Here is a 16,408-nt window from a genome sequence, read left to right as displayed (position 1 = left end):
ACCGGTGGCGCGGCACACTCGCACTCGCCAGCTGTGCTCTGTGGGCAGCGCGCCGAGGACCAGCAGCGCGAGGCCGACGACGAGGATCATCCTGCCCAACATCATCAGCCGACACGGCAAGAATATAAATCGCTTGTCACCAAAGCAAGCCGAGGTTTTATTTCCAGAGCAAGATTTACACTTGCTGGAGTGACGCGTACCATGTGAGGACGAGGGCGAAGGACGCCATCTGGCGGTTGGGTGACGAACGGCGGAGCTTGTCGCCGGAGCAGGAGCACGCGCAGCCGCCGGCGGCGTTGGCGATGGCGTGCGACGCCGCCAGCACCGCGGCCGCCGCGACGCCGAGCTCGTAGGCCCGACGCACCGGCTGCCGGCACTCGACGAACAGGATCCGAAGATGCCGCCCCTGCAACCACAGCCAGGTGAGCCGGCCAGCCACAGGTACAGACACGCGCTCAAAAAAGACCCCGAGAAAGACGACTCGCCTGGCTCTGAGCCTTCTCCGCGTGGATCCCGAGCACGCCGGCGGTGACGTCCATGGCGAGGACCAGGAGGCAGACGATCACGGCTTCCACTCTCGCCATGGCTCAGCTTCTCCGTCCTCCTGACCTCCTCTCCCTGTGCCTTGGGATGCTGGCGTGCAGTGTCACAGTGAAATGGACTGGAGTGCGAGAGAGGCAGAGATGCCTGCCGTCGGTCTCTGCTTTCCATGTTCGCGCTTTGGCTTTATCCCCCTCGGCTTTGGCTTTCTTTACTCATTCCGCGTCACGAGCACTGCGGAAAGGCACCAGGTGTCCGCGCGCGCCGGCCGAGTGCAAAAGAGAGACGTTGAGGCTAAGCTCGGCCGACATCCTCCATGGCGTATCATCAACAATCCACAGACAGGCGGGCAGTACAGTGCATCGGGTGACATCGGTAGGCACACGCTTGTTTGAAGCCGTGTCCGGCGGCGTGCTCATCTGCGATCTGTGTATTCCACAAAAGCCATGCCATCCATTCTCCAGAAAATTGCTTTGGAAAATCCTGCGTACTAGCCACTAGGTTTTCCTTTGTCCGAACTAGAACTCCAGATGCGTGGTATCCTCATCGATTGCTGTGTAATGATGGGTCGATTTGGTATGAAAGATGAATGAGACGTCAGACGTGGCGAAGAGCCCACTAATTTTGCTCGCAAAAGCAACATGAGTACATAACCCTGCCTGATGAGAGCGGCCAAGTCCCCATAGCCGTATTATCAAGTCTCCATGACTTCATGTTCCAATTATTTTTTTTTTCGAGAGAACATGAGGACTTGAGGAAAAACCATCTACTAGTTATTTATATATAAGAATAAAGTATATGTCCGCTCTTTAAACTTGTTCGGCTGCGTCGCTTAGATTCCCGTACTCTCAAAATGCAGATCTAGCTTCCCAAACTTGGCTTGGAGGTCATTTAAGTCCCTATACCCTCAAACACACTTTCAAAATACAGATTTTTTTACATAATTTATATCTGCTCACAAAATTTGTACTCAAAATTCAACTCATACATCGAGAAAACCAAAAGGAGAGATCTGATAGATTGACCAAATGAAACAGTTAGGGGAGTCAGGTGCTTGTTGTTAAGCGGATAAAGTGGATAGGGGTAGTAAAATGGATTTTTTTCCTTGGGTAATACCGCGTTCTTGACAGCTGGTAGCCTGGTATAGTTGGGATTGGGAATTTTACACCCGAGCCAAAATTAGGAAACGTATAAAAAATTTAAAAAGTATTGACCGAAAAGAATTTCGCGGGGAACCAATCAGGCCCAGATAGACGGGGTCTGTAGACATGATGCACCAGTGGCCCAGCCACCACACGGCCGAAAGGCCCAAAGCCCAATTCTGCAGCCCTCCTAGCTGCGCCAGCCGAGCGGAAGCCCCTTCTCGTCCAGCACTGCAGCGCCCTAGGCACCAAAACCTCGCGACGCAACCGGCCGCCGGCGCCGCCGTCTGAAGCAAGAGGGCGAGGGCCGGAGGAGGAGGAGGAGGGGGGCAAGATGTCGTTCCGTGCGCAGGAGATGTACAAGAAGGTGGTGCGGCGCGTGGGCGCCGAGGGGAAGCTGCCGGCGGAGCTGATGAAGTCGGTGAAGGACATGCTCCCCGACAGCAAGGTCGTCATGGGACGGGCCAAGCGCGGAATCTTCGCCGGCCGCCACATCCAGTTCGGGAACAAGGTCTCCGAGGACGGCGGCAACAAGTGAGCCATCTCGCCTCTCCACCTCTGCGATCCATTTCCCTCCCCCATGTCCCTGATCCGTGCGCGTAGATGTTGTCTGGAGAAATTCAGTTTTCGAAATGTGGATTAATGTTTCGTAATTGAGTGTAGTCTGTTCGTATATACTTGGTGGGTTGAATGGTAAAGAGTGTGATTTCAGCCTGCAATGAGAAATTAGGATATATCGACCTGGATGCAAGGCTGAAGCAAATAGCTCAAGAATTGGTCTCCGGAAAAAATGCGCAAATTTCATAGAACTAGAGAGTAAAATTGTGTAGGGTGAGCTCTACCTGGAAGAGCAAGGCTGAACTGTTCAGTTGCCGCCTCCCATCTGGTCCTGCGTGGTACCATCTTGGTAGTTTTACTTGTCTAGCCAGACAGATTTCCTTATTGCTTCCTGTTTCATTAGAAGAACTGATGGTTGAATCGGACACTTTTGGGAACATTTGCCATTGATAGTTTGGATCATATTTCTTTGGTGATTGGAATGTCCAAACCAACAAAATTTCTGGTCTGTGCAAAGCAATAAATTTGCTAGTCTATTATATTTATGCATACCGTATGGTGCTAATGCGGTCAGGCCTCCTTTGTACTCCCTTTTGTTAGAGTAATTTGTTGAAATGGTGGTTGAGGACTTGAGGTGCCAGCATGTTGCTGCATCCGTCTAATGCAGCACCACTTGATTCTTTCATGATGCACTCAAATTAAGTTAAAGTCATCAGCGATGTTGTGAATTATAATCCCATAGCCGTGCAATCCCATTATGTCATGATCTTAGAATCACTGTTTTAACACAGCCAATGGTACCGTATGATTCATCTGCTTTTCATTATGTAATGATAATATGCCAATCTTTTTTTTTGCATTTTGTCTCCACCTTTTTAAATAATTTTTCGGAGGAACCTATCTCGATGGTATTTGTGAAGTCAATGTCTATTCTCATCCGCTTGATGAACTCAAATCACTGAATTGCATTGATTTGGGTCTCTGGTGCCATTCACATAACCTCTACGCTTGGAATACTATATCTGCTAAATCAACTATAAATTTGTGGGAATTACTATGGCCTCTACACTTCCATCTCTTGAAAGAGATAATGTTAAGATCTGCACCATATTACCTTTTCTTACTATAGTGGTAGATTTCTAAATCTTAACATTGGGAGTATGTGCTTCTGAAGTAGCACATTAAAATGATGCCCTTGTAATTAACTTCCCACAGGGCAATAACATTTCCTAAGAATATGTTGGTAGTGATGGAAATATCTTTTTGTAGCATGCAAATCTGAACATACAATTTTATTTTTATAACCTTCTGATTGAATTGCCTTTTTTCTTATTTAGATCAAGGCGAACATGGAAGCCAAATGTTCAGGACAAGCGTCTTTTCAGCTATATTCATGATCGTCACATTAGAGTCAAGGTTACCACACATGCACTTCGGTGCATTGACAAAGCTGGTGGTATAGATGAATACCTCCTGAAGACACCTTACAACAAAATGGATACTGAGATGGGGATAGTGTGGAAAGCAAAGATTGAAAAGATGTATTCAGAAATGGCTGAAATGGAAGTAGGCTTCTTCCCTCCTGAGGAAGAGGCTAAGATTGAACAGGGCTTTGATGAGGTTCGTGCTGCCAAGAGAGACTTCCGTAGGGAGGCAAGAAGAGCTTTGGCAAAGCAAAGGCAGTTAGAAGTAGGTAAAGATCAAACAACTGAAGTCACAGACACAAAGGAAGAGGTATCTGACGCTGCTGCTAAAGTCTGAGCCTGAACCTTTGCACCTGTCTTGAATGGTAAGTGTGATTCTGAACTTTTCTATCTGCAATAATCATCACTTAAAGCTTTTGAAAGTTTGTTTGTCTGTACCCAAGATGTGGATTTTCTCGAAGACGAACCTTAATTATGAAGTTCAAAGTCCATTAATTTATAATTAGCAAAACGGCTGTTTTCAGGTTCCTTGTTGATCCAGATAGGATGTACCTGCAGCATTATTTCGTCTCTCAGATAGATGAAGCCTTTCTTATTTGATAGTAAATCACACAGATGAAATTGAGTCTTCGTGGTTACTGTTTCTGCAGATATCATATACTTTGAATTTTGTTCTGCTGCATTAGATGCCTTATCTGTCAAACATCAGAGTTCATGCCTCCTATATGCATGTGGCAGTCCTTTTGTAGTCCAAAGTAACAATGGAGCTGAAATGCTTCTTTTCTTACAGCTAAAAGGAGGCAACGACACATTGGTTGATCCTGGGAAAATAATGGAAGGCTTACTCTTGATATAAACTGGGGAAAATTTCTTGTGTGGTAACTATACCCCTTTTTCGGGAGTAGCAGTGTATGTTAAGCCAATTTCTCTTAGATATCAACATCTTGGTGTTGCAAGCACTCATTATTTTGGTGGAAATTTTGTACAATCATTGGATACTTAAGACTCGAAAGCCTGATCGGGGTAGTTTATCATGTAGAATTTTCTATTTTCTGCAGCTGCCGCACCAACTGATTTGTCAAAATAATAACGCTTGACATCCTAGCTCATTTCTGTTACATTCCTATTCGTTATTGCTTGCAAGTAAGCAAAATGAATGCTTCGCTAGTTTAGCTTGTAGTGCCAAAAGATCTGGTGCAGCTTATTTTTGGGGGATCAATTATTATGAACTTGCATGCTTGTTGTTATGCTGCTACTTATCTCATGACCAATATTTGCCTCCTTAGACAGAAAATACAAATTGACGCATTTTCTGATGTACGTGGATCACGAATTATTGTTGTTAGAATTGGTTTCTGATTTTTGCATCTGCTTGGAATTGTACGGTCAAGGACTCAGGATAGCATCATAGTTAAGTGCATGTTGATAAATATCAACAGGAAATGGTACATTGCCGGCTCCATATGAACAAACACAAAAGTCTGAAATTACATGGCCATCAGCCCATCATATTCCATCTAGCCTAGCTTGGCGAAAACATCATCGAGCGCGGATTTGGTCGCCGCGAAGGATTTCTCAGCCTCCGGGGTGCTCTTGATCTTTGCCGCATGGTCAAGCTGCCAAAATGAGAAGAGAAGCTTACATGTTATTTCCATAGCTATGGTGAAAAAGTGAGAAAAAAAGTTATTGGCCAATTGTTCTCAGTTCAATGGCAGCATGGCTTACATCGTCGATGGTGCTGAAGAGCTTGCCGGTGAGCTCCTTGAGGCTCTTCTTCTCATCCTTGGGTTTGGAGGCGATGACGGTGTTGAGGTCGTAGCGCAGGTAGGAGGCTCGGAGGCGGAGGTCGTTCATGACGTACGGCCACGCCTTCTTGTCGATGAGCGGCTTGAGGTTGAGGATGTCCTGGGCCGACGACTTGGCCCTCGCCGCGGCTTCCGCCGGCGGCAGCGGCTGCAGGTAGAACCGCTCCTTCAAGGCGAGGTCGAAGTCCCTGGCCTGGTCAGAGTTCAAGGTCCCGGCTGCGCCATGGTAAATTAGAAGCAGATGCGTTAGACGGATTTGTTCCACAATCACGCGGTGTTCCGAGAGTTATAGCGCTAATTTTGCACAAAATAATCTGCTTGTACATCTGGTTTTTTCACTCTGGATCAGTGGCTATGCTTTACTATCAATGATCGTTACAAGGGTCGACACCATTTTTAATTTGTTCAAGAAATGCAGAGGTTGATGCCTTTTTTTTTTGAGGAAATACAGATCTTGAAAAAATAATCAAAATCTTATAATCTTATACTATATGGTACCTAGAAGATGCGGACGCAAGTTTATGGAATTGAAGCTACACATCAATTCTGAGGTGCAGGCAAGGCAGGCACTCACGAAGTCCACCGGAGGGCGGCGGCGGGGGGCCGATCTTGATGGTCTTGACGGCCTCGGCGTGCGCCGCCTGGGAGAAGACGCTGCCGACGATGCCGGTGGCCACCAGCCCGAGCACGGCGCGGCGGCCGGCCTCGCCGTCGGCGGACGCCCTGACGACGGCCGTCCTAGCCCTGCTGGCGGCGCGCCTGCTGGGCAGCACGCCCTGCGAGAGGCCGGTCATGGACGCCATGGCTTGTGCCATCTCAGCTGCCTTGGCTTCGCTTCCACGCTTCTTCGGTGGAGCAGTCAGGAGGGAGCTTTTTCGGTGGAGCAGTCTCGGGCTCCAGTGGCAGCGTGGCAAAAAATATATGAGACGGACGTGGTGGCGTCGCTTGCCGCCGCGGCCTTATCTGACTGGATAAGTTGGCGGCCAGTGTGTGCACGCCATGTGGCCGCGTGAATCACTTGAGGCCTCCATTTGGATTGCGCCACTGCCAATGGAGGGATGCCACGTGTCCGGAAGTGTTCGTGACCACTCTCCGCCCTGGGTTGATCTGTACTCTGTAGTCTGTAGTAGCAGACTAGCAGTCAAGATCCATTGAGCACAAAGGAATGCCTTGTCAATAAAACCAATTGTACCGAAAATTTTCTGGCACTAAAACCACTTGTACACCTTCCAAAAAAGTACCCAATTGAATGGCTCAAAAGTCAAAACAATCCTTTCTCAATTGGCACTTTCGAGGTCGTAGTTTTTTTTAGACTTTCAGTTGGAGAATAAGACGATATCTTTTTAGAACATGTTTGGCCTTGCAAACCTCCTAGAAGCAGAAGGCGCTATCCATTCTCTTTGAAATCCTTATACCTTTCAAACTGTCATTTTACACGAAGCCTAAAACGGAACTAACATTAACCATGTCGCTCAGCTGGATTGCTAGCCATCATGATATAGTGGATGCTTAGCGCATGCTCGGTTGCGTAGCAGTTGGAATTGTAGGAAAATGTAGTTTAATTTTTTACCACCCTCTCAAAACAATGATAATTCACGTCAAACCGAACAGGCTCAAATGGCATAATCCTGCCAGGCCAAAGCATAGGATCAACCGCAAAACCAAGCCTTCTTCCCGTTTTTTAAAATACGGAGGGGCTATTTGGAAAAACGAACTACAACTGCGTGCGTAGACAAACAACGAAATTTGCATTGCGCTTGGGCCATTCGCTGCTGATCCCTTTGGGCTTTTCAGCTTTTGGGCTTTGGTGTTCCGAACCGTCGTCGTCGTCGTCGTTGGATGGGAATATACCCCGGGCCAGGCAGGGGGGAGTGGCGCGTGGCGAGAGCCGCCCGCTGACGACACCAACGGTCCAACCCATCCCAAATCCTCCAGACTAGTCACGGTGGTGGGTTGCGGTGGCGCCGCCGCCGCCTCCGCTGCTTGGCTCGCCTGGGCTCGACGGCGAGCTCTGGGCACGCAGCTCGCAGAGAGAAGGGGCATGCGTGCTGCTCGTCAAATCGTCGGTCCCGGCAGCGCGCCGGGTCCTCCTCCCGACCCCGAGCCCACGGCATCAGGCAGGTTAGTCGGCCGCGCTGCTCCCAGGTTCAGAGTTCAGACCACACCTTTGTTGGGAGGACGCAGTTCATGATCTGAATCGTGACTCCTGAGCACCACGTCATTCATGTCATCATCGTTCAATCGAGCATATATGCGTGGCTAAATTGATAATCAAGGACCGCCCTACCTTGTCAGTATCAAACTAGCAGTAAGAAATCTGGCACGGATAGATATGTGAGAATTTCAGTAAAACTAGCAGTAGGAATCCGGCGCGTATTTTTCCCCCTTGTGGGTGTATTTCTGTGATTTGCTAAACATGATGGTTACGAAATATGATAACTCCAACAAACAGCTTCCAGATTGCGTTAGATAGATGGAGGTACTGATGAGCGTTCTATGCACTAATGGTAGGTTTGTATTGATTCCTTTTCGTGAATCAATGGTGTTTTCCACGATGTTGTCTAATGATTTATTTTTATAGTGACGATATTGGCCATGTGTTTGAAACACGTCTGAACCATTCATACTCTCCAAATGGCACAACAAATAAGCCACACTGCAACGTTTTTATTCATTATCTCAAATACATGAAGAAACGGGAGGGCCAAGGGTATTACAGCTTATTAGAAAAGCATCCAACCTCAGGTTTGACAGCACAATTTTGGCGCAATACATGATTGTAGTCTGCTGAGCATAGCAGTTTATTTAGTTTATAGCCAATTGTTCGACAATAGGCTTATTTCATGCTTTTATTGATTTTAAAAGTTCCCCGTACTCCTTCCTGTATATTGTACCATAGGATGTTTAAACGGGTAGGTCCGTGTTCTTGTTGAAGGGAAATGGCTCCAATCTTGGCTGTGCTACTTCTAGGATTTCTTCAATTGGTATCTCTGGTTTTGATCTTTTCAAAGGTGGAACTGGATCAACCTGTGGGTTATAATCCTGAAACCATTTTTGTATATTTGTCAGTGTGTTGCTGCAAACATAAATGTGTCCAATTATGGATGTCTTGATTTTCAAGGGTGTTACTCACCAGGTTAGCATGCATTCTACTGACAAAAGTTTTGAAAGTGGTGTAGTTTTGTCCCTGCAGCAGCTCATCTGATACTCGGAGGTAGGTGAACCCATACAGCTTGTGCTCAGGAGGGCCATTCTTGTTGATGCCTTGCGGCCTTGCATTCCTGAGGATGGTGTTGTAAGCTGTTGCATCATACCGACCAAGTGCATTTTCACACGCAACATTTCGGCCCTCTCTCCACCCAGCACTCAGCACCTGCCAGTTTTTATGGTTTGCACCATAATATTTTTTGTGAGGACTGACAAGCGCCTTTGTATTTATTAATAGGAGAAAAATTCATCAAATTATGAAGCAACAATTAATGGTCTTGGTACCTGCTGAACCAGTTCCTCAGGTGCGCTCTTTGCCTCTGAGCTCTGCTCATTGTCCCTCATCTCTGCACAAGTGAAGTTCATGCAAGCATAGTGCCTTGTGAGCATGTGTGCTATGGTTCTGTAGCCATCTCTGTCATCTAAGTTGTAGTATCCGGCAGTGAGCTCAGCTGCGTGATTGGGAACTCTATACCACCAGTGTATGCCAGAGATCTGCAAAAGATATATTGGAGCATGTCATATTTTGTGTTTCAGATTCGCCCATATATGTGTAGATATCTCTTACTTTGTGTTCACCTGAAAGGCTGAAACTTATGCATATGTTATTATTAAGCAAACACATTGAAATCAATGGAAAATTCTAGGCTGGTTTGTTCTCCATTGTACTTACTTTGATTGCCAGCTGCACTGTGCATCCCAGGAAGACCTTGTTTGCTTCATCCAAGATATTGTCACCGTGCTTGATCAGTTTGTTGGAGTACCATGTGAGGAAGAACTTTCCCTTCTCAGTCTGGTATGTTCCATTTTCTGCAAAGAACTGGGTGTTCTCGGGAGTGTCATTGTACTCCCCAGCATCATCTGGCAATTCCCACTCAGGATGCCCAGCCTCTGCTGCTGCTGCTTTGAAGTCTGCTTCCAGGTACTTATCATAGCACTGCATATTTTATTTGTTTTTTGCTTTATTAGTGACAGTTATATTGTTGCTATTAAAGTGCAGTCCTATGTCTGCTTGTAATGGCATATCGATAAAATTTGGTAGTAGTTGTTTTATTCCATTCCTTGAATTGTCAGTTTAGCAAGCATTTGATTTCTCTGGTTTTGTCCTTAACTGCGGTCTTGGGTTTGCTTCTGACACTTTTCTCAAAAGAACAGTACGTTTTCAAGGCCGTTCTGGCCTAGCAAGTTGAAATTGTTATTTTATACAACCATTTCTTTTGATTGCAATTGCTGCAACATTTGCTTATTTTGAACAGTTTCCAGCGGAGATCAACCCTTGGGGCCAAGATTAGAGTATTAGACATCTCTGCCTGGGAAAGGCGCATCACAGGGACATATCTCCTTCATTTTATTAAAGTAAAGGTGGAAGAATATTTATTTCTGGAAAGAGTACTCACTATGAACTCTCCGATTCCTGGGAACACCCATCCCTGGCTCTGTGGATAGGAGGGGTACCTCATCTCTCCAGCAGGGCCAAGTCCGACCTCAATGTCCACGATGACACCAGCATCCAGGAACTCTGCCATGTTCTCCCTGAAGCTCTTCATGTAATCAGCATACAACTGTCACAGACAGAGATGCCCCAAGATAGCACATCAGGATCACAAGAAAACTTGATTTTGCCAAGGATAAATGGTTCTGCCGCATGTGCTAGACTGAAGAGAGTTCAACTCAGCTAACCTGAATTGCAGTTCTCCCCTGGAAGATAGGCTGATCGTCCACTCCAAGAGTGAGATACTCAATGTTCCTCGTCCCCCTCCGGTTGGTGTAGAAGATGTCGGGGTTGGCCTCCCCGATGTCCCGCACCCACTGCGGGATCGGGATGTTGACGACGTCACCGACGTTGCCGCCGCACTGGTGGCACGACATGATGGCCTGCAGCTTCAGCCCGGCCTCCTGCACCAGTTTGAACACCTGCTTGTAGGCGCTCCAGTCGTAGACCCCGGGCGCCTTCCGTTCCACCAGCCCCCACCAGACGTCGATCATGACCCCGTCGACGCCCGCCTCCGTCAGCTTCTTCAGCTGCGCCCTCGTCTCGTCGGCCTTCTCGAACGTGTTGTCGACGGTGATGATATCCAGCTATACGTTCCTCAAACGAAGAGCGGAAGAAACAAGAAAGGTTAGTTGAGAAATCATCCAGCTTCATGTTTCCTTTCTGGGAATGGCAGGCCCGTTTCATTCTCTTCGTTTGTTCGTTACTGGTAGTGGCATGCTAATAATTGCACGATGCTTTGAGCTTACCGGGAGCATGACGTAGACCTGGACATAGTTAGCTAGGAGGTTCCCCGCCATTGTGGCTGGCTGGCTATGCTCTAGTCGGAACACCCACTGGCTTGCTCTCTGCTTGGTGGTCACTGAGCTCGGGCTGATGAATGTTGCAGGGAGCCTGGGGGGCTATTTATACAGGGGAGCTAGGGAGAGGACTGGAGGAGGGAGCGGCGCACTTTCGGTTCAGCCGGTACAAGCTGCTGTCCCCCAGGAAGAGGGTGCAGGTGCGCTGTTACTGTGTGAACTGTGAACTGATGATTTTGGCTACCACCCCGAGCTGGGAACCTCTCATTAATGGTGCTATAATCGGATTACCATCGTGATTCGCCGGCCTGAAGAGCCTGCCAATAATTGTACTGAACTTCTGAAGGCCGGTGAGAATTTATATTTTCCGGTTACTGAAGGCCGAGCACAGCAGATTATGCTGTTGTCAGATGTGCATGCTGTCTGATGCTAATGTTACAGCAGACAGTTGCAGGCCTCGCACGTTCCATGGTAAAAGTATGTTTCCAGAAGAGTGAAAATGGCACTAGAAAAGTAGGGTTACAAAAATATCTGCATGATTCAAATCAAGGACCACGTGGATACCTGCTATACCATGTAGGTATGTGGCATGTTCATATGCTAGTACTGGATAGCATATGAACATGCCACGTCATATAGGTACGTACCTGCATGATATAGCACATGTAGAGCATATGAACATGCCACGTACCTGCATGGTATTTGGGGTGGTAAAAGTATTTGAACCCACCGCCGTGAGTGGTCCGGAGGATTTGGGGCGGATGCCTAGGTACGTACCTACATGGTATATTTCATTTCATGCTTTTTATTTTATTTATTTTTGGTAAGGATTCATGCCTGTTAGTTTCCCATGTCCTTTATGAATTTATTCAGCTATATGTCTACTGGTTTGCCGTGTTCAGTCTGAAATTGGTATCCACAAAATAAACAACCATGCGTGCACTCTTTGTGTTTCATGGCCCGATCTCTTGCTTTGGCTCACAGCTGGCCATGGAACGGATTCCGTTGTAGGTACCTGCCGTGTGAGGGCGCGTAACAGAAATTTGTTGCGGCCTGGATGCTCGTTCACTGCCGCAACCTGTTCCAGGTTCAAACCGAGCCTCAACTGATTCATTCCTTCATACGTTTATCCGTGTTTCAGCTCAAAAGATTTCCATCTGTTGCACAATATTTGTGCGGCAAGTGCATGCTAATCTATATAAGAAAGGCGCAACATGTTTAACACAGCGGTATGCTTATAGTATATCATATAACAAGTATGAGCACACACATATGTTTTCCAACGGCAAATTAATGGTACTATTTTTCTCAGGAAATACTACAGATATTTTTATATTTTGATGAAGAAAATAGTAAGGCTTTGATATCTTTTGGGCCTTTTGGGCTTCCGGTTGAGCCTGCCGTCTTCTCGACCAGCCCAGCCAGAGTGGCGGCCTGTCGAGATCCCGGCCGGCCGGCCGGTCGGTGGTTTTCCCGTCACCTGAAGAGGTGAGAGTGAAACCCTACCGACCTCCGAAACGATATCATTTCCCGCTGGTGGATCATGGATGCTCGTCGGGTCGCCTCGTCACGTCAGCGAGGCCCCGCGCCATTAACGGCCGAAAGCGAGGTCGCCGGTGGTCTGGAAGGTCAGTGCTTTCCCCGCCACGATCAAGCGCAAACACGTAACTCCCTCGATCGGTATCCCCGGGCGTTCGGATTGCGTCTTGATGCCATGATAGCAACGATCCGGGGGACAGGGACCGTAACCCCCCCCCCCCCCCCCATCAGGTCCCGTGCCTATCCGGCTCCAGTGGCCTGTACGAATCGGACTCGGCTCCTTGGCATGTTAACACAGAGGCACACGATTAAAGATGGGGATGGTTGCTCCATGGAGCGAACCGCACTCGCCCCATCGATCCATATGCAGTATCTTGGATCGAACCGCACCATCCCCATCTTTACACACGATGGATTCTCGCGCGTACGTGTTCAGTGTTCCAACACAAAGCGGAACCGAATTTGAGGTGAAAGTGTGAAATGACCATTTGAAACACGAGGACTTGTTGGGAGAAACCATTCGGTTTGGGCGTCTCAAACGGCCAGCCCCTGCGGGTTGCACAGTCCACGTCCTTGAACACGGGGCATAAATTATGACGAATACGACACGTTTGATTTCGGCACGTTCGCAATAGCCGTTCCCCAATCATGCCGTGGTGCCATTCAATTCGTGCCGTCCCGACAGCTTGTCTTGGTCGAGTAATCAATGGGAAAAACTGCAATGCAAGCGTACCACACACAGTCCAGTGAACACACTCGCTAGTTGTTCAGTCACGTCTCCCTGACGCAGCACGTACAGTTTCTCATCAGCGTCGTGACAGTCGCATTATTTTCTGTTGCTCCGGTGCACCGGGCCGGAATGCGTGCACGTCTCCATTAGATGCTCCTACTAGGCTACTATCTACTCGCGCACCTGCGTGCGTCACTGGCCGTCTTGTGTGTTGCGAGCTCGCAGCTGAAGGAACGAAACCAAACGCTGCTTCTACCCGAATATCCACTCGATCCTGCCGATCACCCCGTCGGTGACAGCCGGAGGTACGTCGCCGCCGGCAGCCGGGGCATCCGACGCTGTTGGGCCACGTGTTGCGGAGCATCTGGTTGTACCGGACCGGTCGTGCACTCGTACCTGCTTAGCGCGTTCTCGCACGCCAACTCTCGATCCCCTCCCTCCATCCATCCACAATTAGAAAACTGACCTTCCATCCAACTCCTTTTGTTCCGGTTGACTTTGGACCCAGGATTAAAGTGCCTTTAGTCCCGGGTCAAAAATGAGGTACCAAAACGATATTGATGGGAGGGACTTTAGTCCCGGTTGTAAAGATCTGGCACCGACGCCCTCCCTTTTGTCCTGATTGGAAATTCCAACCGGGACAAAAGATAACCAGGGCAAAAGGGGCCTTTAGTCCCAGTTGGTAGCTCCAACCGGGACAAAAGACCCTCCCACGCGCCCCTTCTCTCTCCACATTAATATCTCTCCTCTCTCTCCTTTTCCTTCCATCGGCGCCTCCTATCTCCTCCTTCTCCTCCTCTCGCGCAGGCGCCCCCTCCCCTCCCTCTCTTCCTTTCCCGCTCCCGCCCCCTCCCCCTCTGCTCCCCTCCCCTTCCCCCTCTGCTTGCCCCTCACTGGCAGTGAGGAGCGGCAGCGGGGCGAGGGCGGGTGGCGGCGCAGAGCGGGCGGAGGCGTGTGGCGGCGGGCGCGGGTGAAGCGGGGCGGAGCAGAGGCGAGGCACGGGCGACGGAGTTGAGGGCGGACGGCCGGTGAGCGTGGGGCGCATGCAGCTTTTTTTAATTTTTTTCAAAAATTTTTAGGACCGGTTATTAACACCAGCCGGGGCATATGACGCCGTTGGGCCGCGTGTTGCGGAGCATCTGGTTGTACCCGGACCGGTCGTACACTCGTACCTGCTCAGCGCGTTCTCGCACGCCACCTCTCGATCCCCTCCCTCCCTCCACCCGGTGCTCAGCGCCTGCCGCACGAGCTCCTCGGGCGCGCTCATGGCCGCCTCGGGCTCCATACGAGGAAAAGTTGCGGCTGCTCGCTCATCTCGGCTCGGACGCCGAGAATCGCGCCTCCTGTTCTGTACTGGGTGGTCAAGAGGAGCGGATTGGATACCTTGCGCTAGGACTGGAGAAGGGGAAGGAGCTTCGCGATTCGGGCCGGAAGCATGGCGGCGGCGGCGGCCGACGGCGGATGGCAGGAAGTAAGGAAGGCATACCAAATCAGGACCCATTTCGAAATATTCAGATCGCGATCCAGAAGAAGGGGGTTGTTTGGAAAAAGGGGAGCTATATGTAAATAATCGGATCGTGATTATTAATGATGATATAAATTAGGAGATTATATGTATAGTTTAGGGATCAATTTGTAAATATTTGGATCGTGATTATTATTCACGATCCAAACCGGGGGCTATTTGAAACTATCAGGGGCTGTTTTGCAAAAGTTTCGGTGCCGACGGCCGTGGCATCCGGCGACGCTGTTATGCCACCCACCAAGCTCCGATAGCCTTGCTGCCGTGCGTCTCGCGCTCCCCTCCTTCGATTTCGCGCTCCCAGCCGCTTCCTCCGGCCCGCAGCGCGCCCCACCTCCGGCGGGCATATCTCCCACAGCAGCGTCGGCGGTGGCACGTGCTGGTGTCTATAGCTCGCCAGTAGCCAAATACGGTTAGGGTCGCGTACATGGAGCTCTCCGAGGCGACGTTCGTGCCGCGGACGGCGATGGCGCAGGCTGGCGACGTCTGTTCCTCTTCTTCTTAGGCTGCGCGTTTCAAACAAAAGAAAAGAGGTACTGCACCAATCTTTCTCTATCAACTACTCGACTCTTTTTTTTTAAAGAACCAACCAGAAGAGCTGTCGATTATATTAAAAAAGGAGTTTCAGATCGGAAAGAAAAAGAAAAGAAAAACAAAACAGACTCGTCTGATTGAACTGGGACATCAACGCGGGTAGCCACACAACTTAAAAACTGCCACACCCGGCCAATTGGATTGGGACATCAACACGACCTCATCACTCCGCTCGCCACGGCGGCACCCACCAACATCCACGCTCATACTTCGTCGAAACCTCCAGACGTGGCCCGGTGTCGACAGGAAACCAATAGAAGCGAACTGCACCCCACCGAGAAGGCTACCGCCATGCGGGATCCTCCGTTGTAGTGCAGCTGCAACACCACACTCCACCTGACAGAGTGATACCATCGAATCCGGACCTTTTGCAAGCTGCCTCACAGTCGCCACCACGATAACACAACGCGCAGGGACCTCGCCGCATCCGCCGTTGGACTTCACCTCACTCTCGTCGCCTCGAAGAAACACCATGCGTGGGGGCCTCGCCACGCCCACAGTACTCGATGTCAAGGATCCATTTTTTTTGTTGCTGTCAGAGTGGTGAGCAATGTTGCCCCGCTCCACAAGATCTCCGTCGATCAGCCAAGCCGACGCCGTAGGTCGACTTCGTCTTGTTGCTTCACCCATGCAAAAACCTCCGCCTCCATGTTAGCAAGCTAGAGAAGTTGCTTGCGTCATCTTCCGATGATGTACTGCACTAGGTAGCCCAACCAAGCTGAGCAATCTGCCGCGGTCTGCTACAAGCCTAGTTGTCCCACGATACCGTTACCGCAAGCGCCGTCCTCCGACGCAATCCCACGCTGCACTGGCCGTTGCCAAGCAACGTCAGCCACCGTGGTCCACTGCAAGCGGCCAAGACTGACAACCATGCGACAACCCCTGGCTGCCACCGTAACTGCGATCGCCTCCACATGGCCTCGGCAACACCCGTCCAGCTTGCCATACGGCAAATTGTCGCCACCGGCTGCAGCTGTCCATGACTAATGGACCAGGAATGCCATCGACTAAGATGGATCTCTAGAGACGATGCCTCCAAAGAGGCACGACGCCAA

The 16,408-nt window shown here is 49.5% G+C and overlaps 2 protein-coding genes, 1 long non-coding RNA gene and 1 pseudogene across 5 annotated transcripts; 2 read left to right on the top strand and 2 right to left on the bottom strand.

Moving 5' to 3' along the window:
• LOC101766187 overlaps positions 1-710 on the bottom strand; it is a 1,160-nt pseudogene extending 450 nt beyond the window's left edge.
• Positions 711-1,898: 1,188 nt separating this feature from the next.
• On the top strand, positions 1,899-4,773 carry LOC101755079 (54S ribosomal protein L24, mitochondrial). The gene is made up of 3 exons (XM_004957883.3): positions 1,899-2,216; positions 3,578-4,029; positions 4,455-4,773. The coding sequence occupies exons 1-2, from the start codon at positions 2,017-2,019 to the stop codon at positions 3,999-4,001; spliced, it is 624 nt and encodes a 207-aa protein (XP_004957940.1). The 5' UTR covers positions 1,899-2,016; the 3' UTR covers positions 4,002-4,029; positions 4,455-4,773.
• Positions 4,774-5,045: 272 nt separating this feature from the next.
• On the bottom strand, positions 5,046-11,049 carry LOC101754272 (beta-amylase). Its single transcript, XM_004957881.4, is given in 10 exon segments — positions 5,046-5,280; positions 5,390-5,685; positions 6,053-6,123; positions 8,345-8,511; positions 8,603-8,842; positions 8,962-9,171; positions 9,350-9,613; positions 10,074-10,238; positions 10,357-10,755; positions 10,918-11,049. Coding segments are annotated over 10 exon segments (1,962 nt in total). The 5' UTR covers positions 10,969-11,049; the 3' UTR covers positions 5,046-5,181.
• On the top strand, positions 7,331-11,994 carry LOC105913905. Of its 3 annotated transcripts, XR_001163415.3 has the most exons (5): positions 8,648-8,764; positions 8,915-9,598; positions 9,933-10,795; positions 11,058-11,737; positions 11,980-11,994. It is a non-coding gene; the product is annotated as an uncharacterized LOC105913905 (long non-coding RNA). The 3 variants fall into 3 exon arrangements; XR_002676481.1 differs by lacking the exons at positions 8,648-8,764; positions 11,980-11,994 and adding an exon at positions 7,331-7,590 and having other exon boundaries at positions 11,058-11,811; XR_002676480.1 differs by lacking the exon at positions 11,980-11,994 and having other exon boundaries at positions 11,058-11,781.
• The last annotated feature ends 4,414 nt before the right edge of the window (positions 11,995-16,408 follow it).

This window comes from Setaria italica, chromosome II (assembly GCF_000263155.2).
Source record: "Setaria italica strain Yugu1 chromosome II, Setaria_italica_v2.0, whole genome shotgun sequence".
Taxonomy (NCBI): domain Eukaryota; kingdom Viridiplantae; phylum Streptophyta; class Magnoliopsida; order Poales; family Poaceae; genus Setaria; species Setaria italica.
Note: the sequence above shows the minus strand (reverse complement) of the source record. Positions and strands in the feature narration are given on the sequence as shown.